The sequence below is a fragment of the Rhinoderma darwinii genome, chromosome 10 (genome assembly GCF_050947455.1).
Source record: "Rhinoderma darwinii isolate aRhiDar2 chromosome 10, aRhiDar2.hap1, whole genome shotgun sequence".
Classification (NCBI taxonomy): domain Eukaryota; kingdom Metazoa; phylum Chordata; class Amphibia; order Anura; family Rhinodermatidae; genus Rhinoderma; species Rhinoderma darwinii.
In genome coordinates this window covers 38,865,334-38,889,142 of record NC_134696.1, presented here as the reverse complement: position 1 = coordinate 38,889,142, position 23,809 = coordinate 38,865,334, and the positions used below count along the sequence as shown (strand labels likewise).

At 42.4% G+C, this 23,809-nt stretch overlaps 1 protein-coding gene and 1 long non-coding RNA gene across 2 annotated transcripts; one reads left to right on the top strand and one right to left on the bottom strand.

The window, feature by feature from the left end:
* Positions 1-11,172: 11,172 nt before the first annotated feature.
* Positions 11,173-13,026, bottom strand: LOC142661968 (uncharacterized). Its single transcript, XR_012850854.1, has 3 exons — positions 12,709-13,026; positions 11,845-12,022; positions 11,173-11,326 (listed from the first exon to the last, which is right to left on the bottom strand). It is a non-coding gene; the product is annotated as an uncharacterized LOC142661968 (long non-coding RNA).
* Positions 13,027-17,723: 4,697 nt separating this feature from the next.
* On the top strand, positions 17,724-20,865 carry LOC142661382 (uncharacterized). Its single transcript, XM_075838761.1, has 3 exons — positions 17,724-18,576; positions 19,387-19,540; positions 20,153-20,865. Exons 1-3 carry the CDS (start codon positions 18,048-18,050, stop codon positions 20,808-20,810), a joined length of 1,341 nt encoding a protein of 446 aa, XP_075694876.1. The 5' UTR covers positions 17,724-18,047; the 3' UTR covers positions 20,811-20,865.
* The last annotated feature ends 2,944 nt before the right edge of the window (positions 20,866-23,809 follow it).

Sequence of the window (23,809 nt, the reverse complement as noted above, 5' to 3'; positions counted from 1 at the left end):
GTGGGCCTTGTGGAGAGAAGTGTATGACGCTGACCAATCAGTGACCAATTAGCGTCATACACTTCTCCCCATTCATTTACACAGCACATAGCGATATAGCTATATCGCTATGTGCAGCCACATACACACACACTAACGATATTGCAGTATCCTGACAATGAATATACATTACCTCCAGCCAGGACATGATGTCTATTCAGAACCCTGCCACTTCTCTGTGATTTACAGCATAGCAGGCGTAGTGTCGTGAGATTATGTTGTAAACTGTCATTTACAGTGAGATCTGGCTGTGCTGTGCTGTAGTCTCACACAGATGCTGCAGAAATGGTCAGAATTCTGAATACACATCCCGTCCTGGCTGGAGGTAATGTATATTCATTGTCAAGACACTGCAGTAACGTTATGGTGTGTTTATGTAATAAATGTTGAATTTAACGACCAAATTTATTCCGGCATCATAAAGTAAAACATGTCACGAGAAAACAATCTCAGAATCGTTTGGATAGGCAAAAGTATTCTGGAGTTATTACCACATAAAGTAACACATGTCAGATTTGCAAAAATCAGCTGTGTCCACAAGGCCAAAATAGGCTTAGTCCTTAAGGGGTTAATGAGGCTCTGTCACCACATTATAAGTGGCCTATCTCCTACCTAATATGATCGGCGCTGTAAAGTAGATTACAGCAGTGTTTTTTATTTAGAAAAACGATCATTTTTGACGGAGTTATGACCTATTTTAGCTTTATGCTAATGAGTTTCTTAACCCCTTAAGGACGCAGCCTAGTTTTGGCCTTAACCCCTTGCGTACCTTCGCCGTAATAGTACGTCGCTGGCCGCTTATTCCAGCGTACCTTCGCCGTACTATTACGGCACAGGAATGACATAACAGCGGCGGCAGCTGTCATTAACAGCTAACCGTCTCTGCTACCGGCCTGGGGACCAATTAGCAGTCCCCAATGCCGGCGATTGCTGTGATTGGTCAGTCTCTGAAGACTGACCAATCACAGCCGTCTGTGACGTCATCTGCAGGAGAAAGCTCCTGTCACTTTCTCTGATCTCCTCACGAAAATGGGCGTATAGTAACGCCCTGAGGATGAAGCGGGCACAGGAGCTGTGCTCGCTCCATCTTCATCGGATGTCGGCTGTAATATACAGCCGACATCCCACTGCAACTACAGCGATCACTGTCCTCCCCGATCGCTGTAGTTTAACCCCTTAAACGCCGCTGTCAATAGCGACTGCAGCATTTAAGTGATTGATACAGAGGGAGGGGGCTCCCTCTGCACCCCATTGCCCCCCCCCCTCGCGAAAAATCGCGGGGTTCTGATGGTTGCAATGGCAACCAGGAAGCCCAGCAACGGCTTCCTGGTTGCCAGGTACGGGAGCCTATTAGGTCCTGCCCTAGGCAGGACGTAATAGGCTCAACTGTCAGTTGTAAAGTGACAGTTACAATACACTGCACTACATCAGTACATACAGAAGTAGTGCAGTGTATTGTGCAGGGGATCAGAAGGTCAGATCTTCCAGTCCCCTAGTATGTGTAGAAAAAAAAGTAAAAAAAAAGTTTTAGATAAATAAATAAATACAAGTTTTACGTAATAAAAACAATAATCGCCCTGTTTCCCTGATCAAGCCCTTTATAATTAGAAAAAAAAAGACAAAAACTAGACATAATAGGTATCGCCGCGTTCGTATTGGCCTGACCTATAAAAATATCATATTATTTATCCCGCACGGTGAACACCGTAAAAAAAATACCATAAAAAACAATGGCAGAATTTCCTTTTTTGGTCATGTTGTTTCCAAAAAAATGGAATAAAAAGTGATCAAAAAGTCGCGCGTAGCCAAACATGGTACCAATAAAAACTACAGTGTGTCACGCAAAAAACAAGCCCTCACAAAGCTCCGTCGACAAAAAAATAAAAAAGTTATGGCTCTCAGGACATGGTGACACTAAAACATTTTATTTAGAAAAAAGTGTTTTTATTTTGTAAAAGCAGTAAAACATATAAAAACTATATAAATTTGGTATTGCCATAATCGTATCGAACCGCAGAATAAAGTAAACATGTTGTTTATACTGCACAGAGAACGCCGGTAAAAAATTATAAAAAAAATAGTGAAAGAATTTCTGGTATTTGGTCTCCTCACCTCAGAAAAAATGGAATAAAAACTGATCAAATTATCGCATGTACCCCAAAATGATACTAATAAAAACGACAGCTCGTCCCATGAAAATCAAGCACTCACACAGCTCGTCAACGGAAAAATAAAAAGTTCTGACTCTTGGAACGCAATAATGCAAAACGACGGCCCAGACTAATTTATATGTGCAGCAGTTCTTCACCTGAAACCCCACGTCATCATTTGCAGCCCCCATTGGTAGACCCTGTAAATGCAGCGGAAACAATGACATTTTGGGGTCTGTGCTACATATGGGGCTAGTGAAGAAGTCAAAGATTAGGCAATACTGGAGTGCGGATATTTTGTACAACACCACAGACATCCTTTAGAAGTGCGACTCCTGCACCCAATAATCCGGCCTGTGCATGAAGGATTGGTTCAAAGCGTACGTCACTATCCAGGGATAATTCATTTTATTATTCATTCTCCCCATTATTACATCATCCTATTATGACCTATTGCACTCCGCCCAGCTTACATATACCCTGATGTACTCTGCCTAGCTTACATATACCCTGATGTACTCCACCCAGCTTACATATACCCTGATGTACTCCACATAGCTTACATATACCCTGATGTACTCCACCCAGCTAACATATACCCTGATGTACTCCACCCAGCTTACATATACCCTGATGTACTCCTCTCAGCTTACATATACCCTGATGTACGCCACCCAGCTAACATATACCCTGATGTACTCCACCCAGCTTACATATACCCTGATGTACTCCTCTCAGCTTACATATACCCTGATGTACTCCACCCAGCTTACATATACCCTGATGTACTCCACCCAGCTTACATATACCCTAATGTACTCCTCTCAGCTTACATATACCCTGATGTACTCCACCCAGCTTACATATACCCTGATGTACTCCACCCAGCTTACATATACCCTGATGTACTCCACCCAGCTTACATATACCCTGATGTACTCCGCTCAGCTTACATATATCCTGATGTACTCCGCACAGTTTACATATACCCTGATGTACTCCGCACAGCTTACATATACCCTGATGTACTCCGCACAGCTTACATATACCCTGATGTACTCCGCCCAGCTTACATATATCCTGATGTACTCCGCCCAGCTTACATATACCCTGATGTACTCCGCCCAGCTTACATATACCCTGATGTACTCCGCCCAGCTTACATATGCCCTGATGTACTCCGCCCAGCTTACATATACCCTGATGTACTCCGCGCATCTTACATATACGCTGATGTACTCCGCCCAGCTTACATATACCCTGATGTACTCCGCACAGCTTACATATACCCTGATACACTCCGCCCAGCTTACATATACCCTGATGTTCTCCGCACAGCTTACATATACCCTGATACACTCCGCCCAGCTTACATATATCCTGATGTACTCCGCACAGATTACATATGCCCCCACATTATAAACTGAAACACCAGTAAAACACTAAACAAAACTACTACCAAGCAAAATCTCTGCTCCAAAAGCCAAATGGCGCTCCTTCTGGGCCTGGCAGTGTGCCCAAACAGCAGTTTATGACCACATATGGGGTATTACCGTACTCTGGAGAACCGCTTAACAATTTATGGGGCGTATGTCTCCAGTGGTACAAGCTGGGCCCAACACATTGGGCACTGAAATAGCATATATGTGGAAAATAGCAATTTTCAATCTGCAACATCCACTGTGCACTAATTTCTGCAAAACCTTTGGGGGTCAAAATGCTCACTACACTTCTAGATGAATTCCTTGAGGGGTGTAGTTTCCTAAATGGGGTCACTTCTCGGGAGTTTTCACTGTACTGGTACCTCAGCGCAATGCAACATGGTGTCAAAAACAAATTTAGTAAAATCTCCACTCCAAAAACGAAATTGCACTTTTTCCGTTTAGACCCTTGCCGTATGTCCAAATAGCCGTTTACAACCACATATGGGGTATTTCCGTAATCAGGAGAAATTGTGTAACACATTTTGGGGTGTCTTTTCTCCTGTATTCCTTGTGGAAATGAAAAATTCTGAGCTAAAGCTACAGGTTATTGGAAAAAAAAATAATTTCATTTTCACGGACCAATTCTAATAAAATCTATAAAACACCTGAGGGCTCAAAATGCTCACTACACCTCTAATTTAATTCTTTCAGGGGTACAGTCTCCAAATTGGGATCACATCTGGGGAATTTCTACTGTACTGGTACTTCAGGGACTCTGCAAATGCGACATGGCCCCCAGAAACCAATTCAGCAAAATCTGACCTGCAAAATCCAAATGGTGCTCTGTCCCTTCTGAGCCCTGCCGTGGGTCCAAACAGCAGTTTATTACCACATATGGGGTATTACCGTAATCAGGAGAAATTGCTTTACAAATGTTGAGGTGCTTTTTCTCCTTTATTCCTTATAAAAATTAGAAAATTCTGTGTTTTTTCTGTGGTAGTTACAGCAGAGGACGCGTAATCTTGCGAGATTACGCGGTAAATGACAGGTTACAACGAGATCACGCCTCCTCTGCTGTAACTACCATAGAAACAGTAACGAAGTGCAGAGATTGTGAATAGACATCCCGTGGAATGTCTATTCACTGTCTAAACACTTCAGTATTGTTAATGTGTAAGTATAAGACAGCACATAAGGATCTAGCAGGATCCCTATGCGCTGTGTAAATGAATGATGAGGAGTGCAGGACGCTGATTGGTCAGCGTCATACACTCCTCTGTACAACGCCCACTTGGTCTAAAGTAAAAATACGCCCACTTGGGCATTAAGCAACTCATTAGCATAAATCTAAAAATGCTAATAAAGTGGTGAAAATAGATTGTTTATTTAAATTAAAAGCACTGCTGTCACCTACATTATAGCGCCGATCTCCTTATGTAGGAGATCGGGCACTTATAATGTGGTGACAGAGCCTCTTTAACCCAGATACGTCAACATGGAGTGCACCCCAATCTGTTACACGCTGCACCGGGGAGAGACACTGGCACACCGCATGTCATGTCCCACAACTTGTTTTCGTTCATTGACATGTATCTGTTATACTGCTATTATTGTGGGTTTGTGGTTTGATATTGTCCCTCCTGTGTTCCTGTCCTCTAGCTGTGATGTTTAGCTCCTCCCCTCTCCCTGCTGGTGGCAGCCATCTTTTCATTCTTCATGTGCTCTCTGTATATGCAGCTACCCGGCCGCCATCACCCTATTTCACCTTCTATACTGAGCACATTACAAGAATTCAGCCTGGAATAAAGCACTGGATCTTTCTACAAGCCTTATGGTCGAGTTAATAGTGTCTGACAAGACATGTCTCGGTGTGAGTACTGGTCAATACAGATACAGGCAGGTCTCACAAGCCTTAGACTTACAGCCAAGTTACTGAGTCAGAATAGTAAAACAGGAGTGTTAGTGACTGTCAGATACAAGTATAAGACAGCTCTCAGCCTCTACAGAGATACAGCTACAAGAAGAGCAAGTGCCTGCAGTGTCTGCGCTAATCATCAGTGTGCTTGTGTATTAGCAGCCACAGCTCAGCTCCCATTGCATAGAACCTCCTATCAAGCCGGCTACCTCACTGCAGTATCATTCAGATCTACTGTTTGATGCATCATGGCTGAAATGGAGCCGAGTCTGCAGTCCAGTGACAAAGCCAAACGCTCTGCTCAGCCTACCGGGAAGGTTAAAGAGAATCTTGAAAGTAAGAAACACCAACTTTCTTCTGATCTCTTGAAACTGGCAAAGATTGCAGGTTCATGTCTCCAGCATATCTCTTCCTGCACATGATGTGTTACCACTAGAGGGAGCTTTAGAACAGTTTTGTGTAATGCATGAACATTATAAAATGAAAAGCCAGGAATATGAATGCATAAGAAGAAGCTTGATACGCAGGATTCTTTACAGGAGTTGCAAAGCTTCCAGCATCTCAACTCAGAACGAGACAGCTCACTATGCGAAATTAAATCGAGAACAGAGGCAAGAATTGCGCAACTTCTGGAAACGTTATCTCGCATTTCTAAGTTCACCAGGCGCTCAAAACGTACGTCTAAGTCACAATCTTCAAAATATTCCACGCTTAGTGAGCAGCTTATAAGGGCTCAGCAGCGGAAGCTACTAAGATACAGGCCGCCTTCACACAACAGAAAGCAGAGATGGAAGCATGTGCGGCTCAAACAAAGGCAGAAATGCAAGCGCTAGAAAAACAATGTGAACACGCTACAGCCATGGCAAGGTTAACAGGTTCCCGACCGCTGGCTGTATTTTTACGGCCAGCGGTCAGGGTCTCTGAAGTCCGCCGTATAGACTAATTACGGCGGCACTTCAGCTCTATGCCCTGGCTGTTGCTAACAGCCATGGGCACTGGGCAGAATGTCAGGGGCCAATCTTTTGGCCCCTGAACATGTGATCGCTGTGACAACCAATCACAGCGATCACATGCATTTGTACGTATAAAACAGTGTGCACGCGATTGCGTGCACACAGCCCTGTTCCGCTATTACCAACAGCTCTGAGCACTGGGCAGAGTATCAGGGACCAATCTGATGGTCCCTGAACATGTGGTCGCTGTGAAAACCTATCACAGCGACCACATTTGTTTTATTTTGACTTTTCTGGCAGCAAATCTCCTGCCTCTTTTCTTCTCCTCAAACATTGTTTCAGTGTGAGGAGAAGAAGAGACTCGGGAGAATTGCTGCCAGAAGAATACTGTGAAAAAAAATACAGTTACACTCTAAAACATTCTCTGTATAGATAGATTTCTATCTATCTATACAATCTATCTATCCATCTATCTTTTTTTCTATCTAACTACCTTTCTTTCTTTTATTCTATTAGAATAGGCAGGTAGGGAGTATATAATTATATATATATCCACATATATATAATATATATAGCAATAGTGGTTTATTTTTTTGTTAGCGGTAGTGTAGATATATATACCAGTTTGTGTGTTTTATAAAAAAAAAAAAATTTGTTTAGTTAGTGTTAGTGACGTTATGGCGAGGAAGTTGTTTTCACGCGCCTCGCACGGACCTATGATAGTCTATGGGGCCGTGCAGACTGTCCGTGAGTTTCACGCAGCGTGTGTCCGCTGCGTAAAACTAACGACATGTCCTATATTTGTGTGTTTCTTGCGCATCACGCACCCATTGAAGTCAATAGGTGCGTGAAAATCACGCACAGCACACGGAAGCACTTCCGTGTGACGCACGTATTCGCGCAAGAGCAGTAAAAATTATGAATGAAAACAGAAAAGCACCACGTGCTTACAAACATCCAGAGTGTCATAATGATGGCGGCTGCGCAAAAATCACGCAGCCACGCATCATATGGTGATGACACACGGAGCTGTTAAGTGCCTTTTGCGCGCGCAAAACGCACACGCTCGTGTAAATCCAGCCTAAAGAAAAGACTGATATCAGCATCTCCTTTCTTTTGTGTCCACTACGGTGTTTGACTCAAGAAACGGAGCCAAAAACTGCCACAAAACCTACATCAAAACAGTGTGTTATGTTGACCTAAGGCCCCATGCACACGACAGCAAAAAACCTCAGTTTTTGCGGACCGCAATTGCGGTCCGCAAAAACGGAGCCATTCACTTTCATTGAACACTGACACCTTTCCGTAGCACTACGGAAGGGTGTCAGTGCCGTGGAAATGTTCCGGGAATTATGGAACATGTCCGTTCTTTCGCATTTTGCGGGCCGTGCTCCCATGGGAGCACGGCCCGAAAATGCGGCTGTCAGTCAGGCAACGGTCGTGTGCATGGGGCCTGAGGGTATGTTCACACGGCGGGGGTCCGTAACGGCTGAAATTACGGGGATGTTTCAGCCTGAAAACATCCCCGTAAATTCAGCCGTACCGGCATGTGCAGGCGCTTGAACGCCGCGTCAATTACGGACGTAATTAGCGCTGCTATTCATTGGAGTCAATGAATAGCGGCTCCAATTACGGCCAAAGAAGTGACAGGTCACTTCTTCTACGCGGGCGTCTATTTACGCGCCGTCATTTGACAGCGGCGCGTAAATATACGCCTCGTGTGAACAGACAAACGTCTGCCCATTGCTTTCAATGGGCAGATGTTTGTCAGCGCTATTGAGGCGCTATTTTCAGACGTAATTCGGGGCAAAAACGCCCGAATTACGTCCGTAAATAGGCCGTGTGAACATACCCTAAGAGTCCCGACATGTGGATTGTTTTTTGTTTTTTTCATACTTTATTTTTATTAGGTAAATTATTGTGATACAAACACATTGGAGAGTAATACAAAATAATATTCCACACAATACCCTACAGATTCCCAACCCACCCGCCAGATCCAAGGAACAAAAAAATAAATAAACCCCTACACTTTACATCTATTCCAGACACCCAAAAGTTCCTCTTATTTGCATAGTTGGTTCTGCTTTTTAGCTCTTATATTCTCATACATGTTGATTTTAAGAACAATGTTTCTCCATTCCTGAAAAGAGGGGCGAGTCTCTGCCATCCATTTCCTTGCAATAACTTTTTTAGCGAGCAGTAAATCTCTCAAAATGAGATGTATTTGCATTTGCAATACGCAGTACAATTTAAAGTGCCAACGGAGCGGATTTCAAGATCACCCGATCTAACTTGGATGCCACTTCTTAAATATCAAAGACCAATATGAATCAATAGCAGGGCACGCCCATACCATATGCAAAAACTCTGCCACTGGATATTGGCATCTATGGCATTTTGCCTCCTTAATTAAACCCATTTTATACAGTGAGGCAGGAGAATAATATAAATGATGGGTAAGATTGAACTGAACCATAAGATTGTTTTCACAAAGCGAAGTCTCCTTCCCATTCTTATTCACATTATACATTTCTCCCGACTTAGGCCCCATGCACCCGACCGTATTACCGTGGACCGTACTGCGGTACGCGGTTTTACAGACCCGTTCAGTTCTATTGGCCGCGGATACCTTTCCGTAGCGCTATGGATGGGTGTCCGTACCGGAGCACCGTGCCGGGAATTATGGAGCATGTCTTATTTTTTGTATGGGAGCACGGCCAAAAAATGCAGGCGGTCGTCAGCGGCCGGCCGTGCACGCAACCGTGGGCTATGATTACGGGCACGGTCGTGTGCATGGGGCCTAATTGGACCTAAATCCCTATTTCAACCACTTTGACTTGTGAAAACAGTGTTTTGTGAGTTATAAACATAATTATTTGATAAATACTTGACAGAAGCCCTCGCTGCATTCATCTCAAGAATACATTCTAAAGCAAAGTACTTTTGAACTCTGAACAAAATTTTGTCCATGGATTTAGTGCTAGCAGGCCATAATTGATAATACCTATATCCAAATTTCTTATTTACCCCATACATGAATTGTAAATCCTCAAAAGGAATTATTTGTCCCTCTTTAAAAATATGTGACCTTCTCGTGTAATACCAATTCTTTTCCAAAAACGATACTCGGGAATTATCATAAATTTTTATAATCACAGTTATTCCAAATCCGGGTAAAAGAAACTGCCCCTAATCCCAGACAACCTCTTGAAATCCGGCCAACTTTTAGTAATGCACCATACACACGACCGTATATGTTATCCATAATTACGGACCCATTCTTTTCTATTGGCCACGGACCCCTTTCAGTATTTTTACGGATGGGTATCCAAGCTGAAAAAATGATAGAACCTGTCCTATTCCTGTCCGTAATTACGGCACGGACTCTCCCATAGAAGCCTATGGGCGCTTCCGTAAATACGGACAGCTACGGATGTGCATCCGTAAACCGTCCGTATTTACGGAAGCTTTGCTATGCAACATGTTGGTGACAACATTTGCAGCCTCCCTCTTTTTTTACGGATCTGTATATACGATCAGACACGGATGCAATACGGACCGTATTTACGGACACCCTTCCGTATATACGGCTAAGTTACGGATGACTACAGATCCGTATTTACAGACAATATTTCGGGATAGATGAAAATACAGTCGTGTGCATGGGGCCTAACCCTGCATCCATGGGAGGGTTAAGCCTCCCTCACTTACCTTTATCAATAAGTACTTCTGTTTGACCCTAACCCTTTTTTCTGCCCCCAAATAAGATCATTGGGAATTACTTCTATCAGCTTAAAGACCCTTCTATTGATCCATACCCGACAAGATGAGGAACCATTTTCACAAGGGATATTCTATCGCTCCTCGAAAGCGGAGGTTTACTCCACATATGCACCTTAGCTCTAGTTTTTTAAATCAATGGCATAATATTTAAAGAGATATGATTTTCCAGATTACCATCTATGTTAATCTCCAGGTATTCAAAGTGATGTGGGCGACTCAAGACAGATCATTTTCCCGAAAAATCATTATCTATTGCATCCAATGGTAGCAGAATAAATTTTCCCCAATTAATCGCTAATCCAGATAATGAACCAAATTGTATCACCTGAATGGCCCTCGGGACAGACCTCACTGCGTCGTTCAGGCATAATAAAACATAATTTGCATATAAAAGGATTTTGTCCCTCACCACTCCACAACCGAATCCAGAAATAGACTCATCCTCTCTTATTAGAATTGCCAAAAGTTCAATAAACATGGCGAACAAAAGCAGAGAAAGGGGACACCCCTGCCGAGTTCCTCTAAAGAGTGCAACAGAATGGGATAAGTCCCCACAGACACTGACTCTAGCAGTGGGAAAACTATACATCACGTTCACCACATCGATGAAATTACTTCCAATCACAAATTTTGCCACAACCCTCCAGAGAAAAACCCACTCCAATGCCCACGTGGTCTAGTGGGTAAAACTGCTGTTTACCTGCAAAACCTACTGGCCATTAACAATCAATTTAAGATCCGCGCCAAACAGCGTGTCAGAGCTGTTTTCGGCCGCCTGGCTGCAAGTTCCGTTTGTCCTTATCCTTAGGAGTACTTGGTCTCTACAGTTCTTGATCATTAATGGGGAAGAAAGGGAAGGAAGACCCTCACAGATAGACTTTAGAGAAGTTTTTGTTTTTATTTTTTTGAGTGGAGGTTTAGGAGATATGTTAGTTTTTTTTTTTTGCCTTGATGACAAAGGCTGATGGTGATAAAGGCTGGAACTTGACATGTCGCCTCTATACCGGCTCTTCTTCTAGAGGCGCTTTTGATTTTCTTTTTATCCAGCAGATGTAGATGCTAAAAAGAAGAAAAATGAATATCAGTTATTCGATATCTGCTATTTACATGTGAACTCTGAATTCTACTATCCTGAACATAGGTGGAGTGTGTGCAGATGTCCCCTGGTGTGTTCTCTGTACTTCACCTGCTTATCAGTCTCCTGAAAATATCATCTCATCCCTATGTAGTGCATTGACTTCAGTAACTTTAATAGGTTCTGCCAAGTTTCTGTTTTTTTTGTTTTTTTACTGGGTAAAACAGTGTTGCAGATTATACTATTCTACCTGTCAGGAGCAAAGGAAATCTGACGGGACAGAAGCTAACAAGCCAATTACTGGCTCTCATACGCCATACAATGTAGGTTTAATAAAATAAATAAATATATGCCAGTGTGAACAGAACCTAAATCTTAAGAACGGCATCATATTTAAGTAGTAAAAGTACTGCATCTCCTGATCAATTATTCATGTAGACAACCTGACAAGATTTGTTCAGCTCAGCTACATCTACATAAGTAATGGTTGTTTTTTACATACCCTATGCCAGCAATTATCATGATGGTAACGATGGTGGGTACAGATATCGCTATGAAGACTTTACTGTTGATTTTTAATGTCTTCTGAAATACCGTCTCAGGCGCTGTGATGTCAAGCACGTCAGGCAGTGTGGGACGAGGCTGGTATACCGCTGTTGTTCTCGTTGATCCACTGAGAACTAAATAAAAAATAGTTCATTTTATCAGTATCAAGGGAGGAAAGAAATTGCATTTTAGGTGATTTTAAGACAGAAATAATAATAAAGATATAATATATCAGGACATCACAATTATCTCTCCTCATTATAGTTCATAATAAAGTCTTACCATAAAAATGTAGAATTATAAGGGACAGCACCGTCACTCGAAAACTATCTACAATATACAGTGCGCTGGAGATGAAAGGATGAGCCAAGTGGCAAACTGCTACATCCAATATTCCTACCGGGGAAATCCATCCCTCATATATCAGCGTAGGCCGTCTATGTATTACAGTTCCGCATAGTGGCGGTGATAATATGCACTTACCTCTCACATTATACACAAGGTGGCTGACTGGCACACCGGATTGCAGCATGGTGGTACACTGGTAAACACCGGACTCGTGCATCTGGACGCCCATGATTTTTAAAAAGCTGTCCTCGGTGACTTTTGGTTCATTTTCACCGGGCTGAAAAGATAATATGGACAATTGTTAGAGCCTTCTATGTCTCAATTATTTATATCAATGTCATTATCACTGGGGGAGAAACAAACGCCTTGACTTGATGGCCGTATGTACAATGATATCAGGCACTTTCCTGGTTACTTTATCAAAAATCTCCCATTTTACCCTCATTCCCTTAGAAATATGTCAAATATTTACCATGATGAACACATTTTTATAGGGCGCCTGCAGCCTGGCATGCCACATAAAGTTACAGTCTAGATATAGATCTTCATCCTCTGTAACTTGCATAAATATTTCTAGACAAAAAGAAAGTGTTAGAGTGTTAGTTATGTATCTACTCGGCCCCTGCGCTGTACACTACATTGTAACTCACAGTCACTGATATTATTATACCATCTACTTACGTCCACAGTTTATCGTCTCGGCAATGTAAGCTTTTTGATTTTTGCATGGAGAGCAGAAAAGTCCAGTTTTCAAATCTGATAAAAGAAGAAAATTATCAAATATGAGTGTTTTATAAGATTTCTTTAGAATAAATATCATAATCATGTGTTGACGTGTATCCCCTGTCACATGGAGGAAACACAGGCTGCCACAAATGGCGCTCCTATTCTACTAGTGGCTCCTGCAGGATTATCATTGGACAGAATCACATCAATCTAAATTTCCTTCTGGTTCAGTAAATCAGATTTTCCGGCATGAACTATGGATTATTGGAAGTGTTCTGCATATTTACAGAGTGGACAGTGAGCGCTTTGTGTCCGGTGTTTATTACTAATTTAATATATGGATTTATATAAAGGAATAAAAGCCGCTACTTACCAGAGCATCCACTCTCGGTGCACACACAGCTGCATCTATCCATGTTTTCTGTGAAGAGAGGAAAGTATTTTACTACAACTCTCATCATCCAGTCAGGAGAAGATTGTCATTACAATGCCCCCAACCCAGTAACACATACAGTGAGTGTCTCCCTAAACAGTGCCAGCGACAGTGCCCTTTATATAGCGCTATGCAAAGTTGTCCCCATAGAGCACTGGTCACAATGACCCTCATAAAGTGTCGGCTGGTACTCAAAAACAATGTCAGTCACAGCCCCCCCCCCCCATAGTGACAACCACAATAACCTCCCAAATTACAGCAGCCTCTGTTTACTTACTTCACGTTCTCTACAGTGCTGCCCGCTCTCATAGTTATATGTAAGTAACCAGTCAGCGGCCGCTTACATGTAACTTTTTTGTCCTCTGCGGGGGGAGGTGTGCAGCGTCTATATAGTGCTGTCATCCATGTATAATAGAGGTGTTCTGACAACACCATAAATATATAATATAAATATATTTTCCATACACATGAACGGTAAGTCACAATTCACACATATTATATTAACAATAATCCCAGTTCCTCTGGCCAATGAATAAAACTCATACTATACCTTGATTTTTTGGATGGCCCCCGGCGCAGACAACATTTTCCTCGTCACAGGTCTTACAATTGGTGTACGTTTGCACCATTATACCTGGGGAAATACACTTGTTTTAAAAACGTACAATGTTATAGAAAATATCAAAAACAAATAAAAAGTATAAGATGTACTTACCACAGCTGTCTTCACCTGAGAAATAAAGAAAAAAAGAACTTGTTACTTAATGTTGTCGTTGTCAGACTCATAAACATTGAACTTATAAATTTCCATTGAAATCTCTGAGCTGCCCCAGTAGAGTCCGGGTCCTATATAGAGCCCAGCAGCTCCTAGAACTGACATCCACAGCAGCCAATCAGATTCCTGCTGTCATGTGTCCAGTGTAGGGTAGAAAATAAAAGCAGTGATGTGATTGGTGGCTATGGGGAAGACCTGCAGTTTCTGCCTGCACCAGTATTTCTACATGAGGCGCAGGCGTCTAGTACAGTCACATGTAATAATGTTGCAGCATGTTATGGGGTAATAATATATCTAGAAGAACTCACCTTTTTTATTTGGGCACCTCCCTAAAAGTGAAAGAAATGCAAAATCATTAATTATAAAAAAAATGGCACTGAAAGCGCAGCGTATAGTATAGGTTCACATATATACATTACAGAACTGCACAAAGTTCTCAATATTATATTTTTAGCAAATTTGCTCCTGTCTGTCAATAGAATGTCGACTGCTACACTGACAAGGAGAAGTAACAGAAAAAAAGTCACTTGTGACAATCTAAGAAACAGTAAGGTTTCTTACTATTTGAATTCGATACCCATCCTCTGCCAGGTCCGGTGGCGCACTTACCATAGACGCAGACCACGGCCACTCCTATGGGGCCCGAAGTTAGAAGGGAGCCCGACTATTGGCTTCCTGACATAGATTTGTATACCTTTCATTGAGTTTAATTGTATCTGGATACATTTATATGCACTGAGCTCCCTCTAGTGGTGGCTGCAGAGAGACAGTTTTATAATGCACAGTGTGAAGGGAAGCAGGGGATTTATCAATGTACATTTGTAAGTTGCCTGGTGTAAATATGAAAAATATGGTGTTCAGACTGAGCGTTATAGTCATGAAGTTTCTGTTTGCACAAGTAAAAGGTTCGACGTGACGTTTTTTAACTTAACTCAGATACGTCAACAGGGAGTGCACCCCAATCTGTTACACGCTGCACCGGGGAGAGACACTGGCACACCGCATCAGTATTACCAGAGCTCCCACTATATAGATCTGTCATCTCCGGGTGGATAAACTGGCTAGACATGAATGTTTCACTTACTTTCTTGAGACTCCTGGGCTATCACCTTCAGCTTTTCTTTAAGTTGTTTAAATTGATGTATAATTATATGAAGAAGCTGGACATCTAGAATAAATGAAGAGAAATAATAATGGCAGCTAATTCCCCAATCTATTAGTCTGGGCCCCCAAAACAAAGGTCATTTTTATTTTACACCAATAAGAGAAGCAAAATGTAATATTTACCTTTAAAATCTATTGCCTCGATGATATCAACCGATTTTTTATACTCCGAAACGATGTCGGAAATAGCATAGTCATCTGGAATGGAAACACCAAAGATACAATCATTATCTATATATCATCATTCAAATTATAATAATAATAGTAGTAATAATAATAATAATAGTAGTAATAATAATAATAATAGTAGTAATAATAATAGTAATAACAATAATAATAATAGTAGTAATAATAATAGTAATAACAATAATAATAATAGTAGTAATAATAATAGTAATAACAATAAAAATAATAATAGTAATAATAATAGTAATAACAATAATAATAATAGTAATAACAATAATAGTTATAATGATAATAATAGTAATAACAATAATAATAATAATAATAATAATAATAGTAGTAATAATAGTTATAGTAATAATAATAATAATAGTTATAATAATAATAATAATAGTTATAGTAATAATAATAGTAATAATAATAGTAATAATAGTAATAATAATAATAGTAATAATAATAATAGTAGTAATAATAATAATAGTAGTAATAATAGTAATACTAATAAGACAATTACCCAGCATCTCGACTTCATCCTCCAGGTAATTTAGGATCTCTTTTTCGGCAATTTTAGAAAACTGCCTGATGGTCACATAGGCCTCTGTGCTTTCATCCACTTGGCTTCTGATAAAAGTATGATATTTTGCCATAGCCATTTTCCCTCTTGCGTCGCATTCGATGCAGCAGAGGGATCTTGTGATGAAGCAAGATGTTAGCAGAAGTAGAAGGCCAATCATGATCTGGTAAGAACCAAACTTTTGGAAATAAATCGCTTCTAGTAGCCACTAGTCGCTATAAATCGCAAAATACAGTACTATGTCCCACGGAGAAGACAACAGCACTGATATATTTGACAACCTCAGGCACTGCCTTATTGGAAAATGTCTTTGTGACATCACTATGGAACCCGAGATGTCATAAAGAATATGCAAATTATCTCTGTGACCTATGAGCTATCAGAAAGACTAGGGAGAAAAATTGTATTATGACATCATCCCATAACATACGCAAATGATGCTCTGGACTCATGAGATATTAGAAGAATTGAATAGTATGTTTACCTTTAACCCCTTAAGGACACGGCCAATTTTGGCCTTGAGGACCGGACTATTTTTTTTATATTTCCCTCTTTGTATCCCGGCGCTTATAACTTTTTCATTTTTTTGTCCGACGTAGCTGTATGAGACTTTGATTTTTGCGGGACAAGTTGTACTTTATGTAGATACCATGGTTTTGGTACATTTACATTATCGTTTAATTTCTATACATTTTTATTTTTGGCAAAAACTTTATTTTGTTTTTACACCTTACACCAATCATCATAAATAACATTATACATTTATTGTACAGGTTGTTACGGACATGGCGATACCAAATATGCATATATTATTTAATGTCTTGGGACTTATATTTTGAAAAGTTTATTTATTGTAAAGAATGTGTATTTCTGTGTATTTTTGAAACAATTTTTTTATTAATTGAACTTTTGTTTTTTAATCCCATAAAGGGATTTTTCATTTTGATTATTGAACTTTAATGTACTGGCATATATCTACCTAAGTATGCCCTGACAACAGGAAATATGGTCAGACAGCCCCGGGGTCCTTCAATGGACCCTGGGCTGTCTGCCCATACCAGGTATAGCCATTGATCGCGTCACAGGGATTTCCTGTGATGCGACCAAAGGGGAGACCTCCTTCTCACTTTAGATTTGAATGCTGCCGCAATCAGCTTTGATCGCGGCATTCAAGGGGTTAACGGCAGAGAGAAGAGGTTTCTCTTCTCTCCGCCGGTAGAGCTGGGCTGCGACTGTGTATTATAGACATTACAGCTGCTGTCCAGCTCATCGTGGCGCGCGGACACTGGCTGTCACACAGGATGAGAATACTCATCCTAATGTGCCAAGTACCCGCCGCTCAGGACGAGTATTCTTGACCTGTGTCGGCAACCGGTTAACCCCTTAAGGACTGAGACATTTCTATATTTTTCATTTTAGTTTTTCACTCCCCGCCTTCCAAGAGTCATAACTTTTTATTTTTCTGTTAATAGAGTGCAGTGAGGGCTTATTTTTTGCGGGGGGAGATGTCGTTTCTAATGCCACCATTTAAAGTACCATAGTACTGGGAAACTGATAAAAAATTATTTGCTTGCTGAAATTGGCTTGGTGTTTTAGGCTACATGCACACGTTGAGTAATTTGGTGCAGAAAATCTGCATCAAAACCGCAAGTAAATGCAGGTAATTCTGCAGCTAAAAGCCGCACCTAACGCTTTTTGATGCGTTTTCAGGTGCAGAAAAGAAAGACTCCCCCCATAAATTATCAACTAGGCAACTCCAAAATATGTATCAAAGAGTTTGTAGCCAGATGTATATATACAAAATAAATATTTTTATTAACATGTATTAACCAACAATTTAAAAACAGGATTACTGAAAGGAAAAAGACCCTAGTAAAAAAGGTTGGGAGCGGTTACTGATGTATTTTACATTTGAGATGAGTAATAGCAAAGCTGACAGCTTTGCTATTAGGCCCCATGCACACGACCGTGTTTTTGCGTCCGCAATTCCCCCGCAAATCCACGGGAGAATTGCGGCCCCATTCATTTCTATGGGCCCATACACACTATCCGTGTTTTCACGGGTCTCCGCATGTCCGCAAATCCGTGCCGCAGAAACTCAGGACATGTCTTATTACGGGCCGCAAATTCGATGCGGACATGCCAATAGAAGTCAATGGGCCCGTGGAAATTGCGGATACACCTCCGTGTGTCATCCGCAGTTTGCGGATTTGCGGAAGTGTTGCTAGGCGACGACCGGGAATGAGTTCCGTCGTCGTGAAGGCTGGAGACAGTGCAGGAAAGCAGCAGAGAGCAGCAGAGAGCAGCATGGCTTCAATTAGCGTGGAGAAACTAATCATCCTGGTCCAGCACAAGCCCTGTCTCTGGAATAAGCGCCTTGAAGAGTATGCTGACAGGAATCTGAAAGATCTGGCCTGGCAGGAGGTCTGCAGTGAGGTGCATCCTGAGTGGGAGAAGGCAACGAACGTGCAAAAGAAACGCATGGGTAAGTTTCACACCTTGATGCGGTTTCTGAGTACTCCTGTCATGTCATGTCATAATGAAATGCCTGAAGTTTTGATTGGTGGGGGTTGGATCACTGAAACACCCACCAATCTCTGAAATGAAGCTGCAGAAGTGCACGTGAGATTGTGGGGGTCTCATGGCTCGGACCACCACCGATCAAAACGTGACATGTCGCTATGAGGGTATGTTCACACACACTAATTACGGCCGTAATTCGGGGGTTTTTGCCCTGAAGTATGCCCGCTAAATACGCCGCAGTAGCGTGGACAAACATCTGCCCATTGAAAGCAATGGGCTGACGTTTGTGTGTTCAAGCGTGGTGTATATTTAACCACCTGTCAAATTACGGCGCGTAAATATACGCCCGCGTCAAAGAAGTGACCTGTCACTTATTGTGCCATAATTGGAGACGTTATTCATTGACTCCAATTAAAAGCAGCGCCAATTACGCCCGTTCAAGCACCTGCACATGCCTTTACGGCTGAAATTACGTGGATGCTTTCTCCTAAACACATCAACGTAATTTCAGCCGTTCAGCTGTCGTGTGGGCACGGGCAGACGTGGTTGAATTGATGTTGAATTAAATGAGAAAACAGAAAACTGTGGCAAGTACGCAGTCGTTTCTGCAACGTCTCAATTACCTGTCAAATATGCAAATGTTGGTGCAGATTTGTTGCGTAAACGCCCCAAATCTGCACCAACATTTTCAGCAAAAAAACAACATTTACTTAGATCTAGTAATGTACACTTCAAATATGTTGATCTGTGATTGTTTTATTTTATATCATAGTTGAATACGTGAAAACACGATGGAACACATGCCGTGACCAATTTAAGCGTGAGCTGGATGACAAGGGGAAGAGCGGAGACGGACGACAGAAAAAAAGACCATACCTGTACACAAAACAGCTGTCGTTCCTTCTGGATGTCATGCAGGTTGGCCCGTAAGTATTGCTTATATACTTTGATCATTGTAGTCTGGCCATGTAGTCAGTGGCGTAACTACCGCCGTAGCAGCCGTAGCGACTGCTACGGGGACCGCGGCATGAGGGGGCTCCACCATGTCCGGAGGCTCCGCTAGCAGCGGGGGGGGGGGGGGCGAGGGGGGCCTGTATGGCGTTAGCCCCCTCTGTAGATAACGCCATACAGTCCCCCTATAGATAACGCCATACAGTCCCCCGGTAGATAATGCCATACAGTGTACAGTGGGGCGCTATATGGCGTTATCTACAGGGGTGGGGGGGCTGTAAAAAAGGCACTATCTACAAGTGGGGGGGGTTGTGTGACACCCAGTGTAGGGTGGGCCCCAGTCAAAAGTTTGCTAGGTGGCCCAGTCTTTCCTAGTTACGCCCCTGCATGTAGTGATGCATGTGAGTATGTTAAAAGAGTACGTATTGTTGGTGTGACCAATTATACGGTCTATTCAAGCACATAATTCCCTCTAGGCAGCCCATCGGATAAGCTGCATATGTTTACATAGTGTATTTGCCCTGCTGTAGACATGACGTTAAATTACTACGTAAATTCCCTAACATTATGTTTTCATTTTCCAACAGAACCAAGGATAATCTGGAGGCAGAAGACTCTGATGCCACTCAAATAGAAGAGGCTGACGTCGGTTTTGGGATTGCTAGGTCCACTTCCACTCCAGTGCCTGCTGAAAATACAGCAGAGGATAATCCAGTCTGTGCCACGGCACCGGAAGACGAAATTATACCCCGAGGTAAACGCCGACGTTCTGCCAATAAAGGTCCAACATGTACAGAGCCAAGGCAGGCGGTCGACTTGCGGGTTTTAGAACACCTGGAGAAAAGAGCGACAGAAACCGAAGAGGGCACCTTCTGTCGCGCTCTTTCAAATATTCTAAAAAGAGTACCAATTGAGAGGCAGATCAGGTGCCAAACAGCCCTAATGGAAGTGGTCGAAATTTTTGCCACACATCCTGACCCACGTGAAATCCATCATGCCATAGAGTTTCATAGGCGGGGGTGTGATGGAAGCACCTTCCGCTCTGTCCCTCCAGCACCTGCAGCAACCGCTCAAACCAGCCAGCAGCCACCATATCAAGCCTCAATGCCACTATTCAGTGAAGATCGTCCAGGGTATGGCATGCCAGGACCTTCTCAACAGCAGTATCGGCACATGCAGCAGGGGGAGGCTGTTCCACGACCCCATCATGACCCTGCACCTTCTCAATCATTTTACAATTTATAATTTTGTAATATTATATAGTTTTGTTTTTGTTTGATGACACTGTTTTGTGCAAAGAATAAAAGAAGTTTATAGTTAATTATGTGTTTGTATTTATTATTATTGAAAAACATAATGAGGTATTGGTTTGCATTTCTGCCGAATGCAAAGAATCAAATTTTTTTTTTTTTAATTTAATAATTTTTTTTTAAAAAAACCGACAGAAATACATTAGCTCGCAACCCGCGTCAAGGGTCCTCATTCTCTTGCGAGTCCCTACTCTACTACTGCAACTTTAACTACTAAAACATTTGTAACATAAACAGGAAATACAACAGTCCCTATTAAATTTTAATTTGGCAGATGAAGCACATCCCTTTGCCAATGAACTGCTCCCTTAGGCGATACAAAATAGTCTGTATACAAATTACGGACTGCCAGTCCAGACACTCCAGGTCTTCCATGTTGTGTGTAGTCCAAAGCGATGGAATTAGTTGAGAAATGGTTCAGCTCTGCGTCCACTGCCGACTCATGAATCCTCAGAAAATTGTGGAGAACAACACACGCTTGGATAACCTTTGTCACATTTTCAGGATTCATCTGAATGGAGCTCTGGAACACACGCCACTTGCTGCTTAGAATTCCGAAGGCGCACTCCACATACCGTCTTGCACGGGTAAGGCGGTAGTTAAAAATGCGCCTCCGTTCATCTAAGCCACGCCTAGGGAATGGACGCATCAGGTGAGGGGACAGTCCGAAACCTTCATCACCCACAATGACAAAGGGTGCTGGTGGTCCTGTAGATCCTGGAAGCTGTCTAGGTTCCGGAAGGTCGAGCTGGTTAGATGCAAGCCGTTCACCCATTCTGGAAGCCCTGAAGATGCCAGCATCCGCAGAGCTTCCATAGGCCCCAATATCGACAATTATAAACCGATAGTCACTGTCAGCCAAGGCCAACAGCACCACCGAGAAAAACTGTTTATAATTGAAATACTGAGACCCTGAGTGAGCAGGCTTTTTTACGCGGATGTGCTTACCATCCAGCGCACCAACACAGTTGGGAAACTGTGCTGATTGTAAGAAGCCATCGGCAATCCGAATCCAGTCCTCAGGCTTGGGCTTTGGCATCACTGCTGCTCGAAGTTGCTGCCAGATGACTTCGCAGGTAAGCTTGACAATCTTCGAAATAGTAGAGCACCCCAGCAGAAAATGGATATGGAGCGATGCAAAGGAGTTGACGGTTGCAAGAAATCTGTTAAAAAAAAAATATATATATAAAAATATGCACATACAGGAAAAATATCTGCAGCACGGTGACATGGCGGCAATATGCACAGGGGACAAGTATACTAATATTGTTTGCAGGGTAGAGACATGTCGTAGAAGGGGATAGGTTTTCTTACCTCAGAGTGACGATCAGGCGTTCCTCTGGAGAAATGCAACGTCTAATGGTGGTGTCCTGGAAGATGAGTCCAGGACGAAGGTCCGCCAGCAGACAGTCAAAAGTTTGAACGGACATACGGCAGTAGCTGAGGAACTTGTCCGGGTGCTGCCGCAGGTCTGAGTACAGCATGTTAAAATGCCCCTTCCTAAGCCGTTGGGAGACAATGGGGTGAACCCAATATCTCCTCCTCTTCGGTTCTTCGTCCAGCATTGGTGGTTGCTGTCCAAATCGCCTGGAGAGGAGCCAGTACAGGAGTACATCGTCCACATCATCAGAAGACATCTTCGCAGTGAGGAACTCACAAAAACCACAGCTATATCAGCAGCGCAATGTGTCCGAACTCGCACAAAGCAAAGATCTGGAAAAATGCACAAGGAAATGGCTCCTGAGCGATCATGTGACCTTCTAAAGGGGTTGGACCAAGCTTTTGACATCCTGTTTAAATTTTCCTTATTTTTTTTTTTTTTTTCATCCGCATTTTGCGGATTACATACGGATGAACTGCGGATTACATACGGATGAACTGCGGATGACATTTCACGGAACACGGTCCTGGAATTTGCGGACCAGAAAAACACTACGGTCGTGTGCATGAGGCCTTACTCATCTCAAATGTAAAATACATCAGTAACCGCTCCCAACCTTTTTTACTAGGGTCTTTTTACTTTCAGTAATCATGGGTATTTGGCCTTATAGTCCAGAGCTGCTTTTGTAAACGAATGACAAGATGGGCTTTATACATAACCACGGAATGATTTAAAAAGTTTGATATTGTATTGTATGACTATTGCAGTTCTTCTGTTTTATTAAGGGTTAACTGTATTGATGTCGAAGTAGGCTCCTTATTGGCTGCCTGTTTATTTAAGTGTTTACCCTATACTTACAATGCTTCACACGCACTAAAGATCCAAGTGCATCGCCAGTTTACCGTCTGTGATCTACTCCAAGAATGCCTCAAATGCGTTTCCATAGTGGATGAGTATATGGTTTTCTGATATTCTTGCTTTCTTAACCCCTTCCCGCTCCTTGACGTACTATTACGTCATGGCAGCTGTATCGTTCGCGCTCCATGCCGTAATAGTACGTCTCGGGAGTAACGGCCGTTTCGGCCGTCCTCCCGACACATACAGGAGCTGTGACGCTGCTGTCTTGTTCAGCAGCTGTCACAGCTCCTACAGCGGGGACCGATCGCTGTGTCCCCGCTGATTAACCCCTTAAAAGCCGCGTTCTATAGAGATCGCGGCTTTTTAGGGGTTAAGCTGCCATCGCCGGCCTGCTACGCGATAGCGGCCGGCGATGGTGACTATGGCAACCGGACACCAAACAATGGCGTCCGGCTATGCCATAGACGGAAGCCTAGTGGGTCCTGACAACGTCAGGACCCACTATGCTTGCTGTCAGTGAGTAGCTGACAGTTCTAATACACTGCACTACGCATGTAGTGCAGTGTATTAGAATAGCGATCAGGGCCTCCTGCCCTCATGTCCCCTAGTGGGACAAAGTAATAAAGTTAAAAAAAAGTTAAAAAAAGATGTGTAAAAATAAGAAAATAAAAGTTTTAAAAGTAATAAAAGTAAAA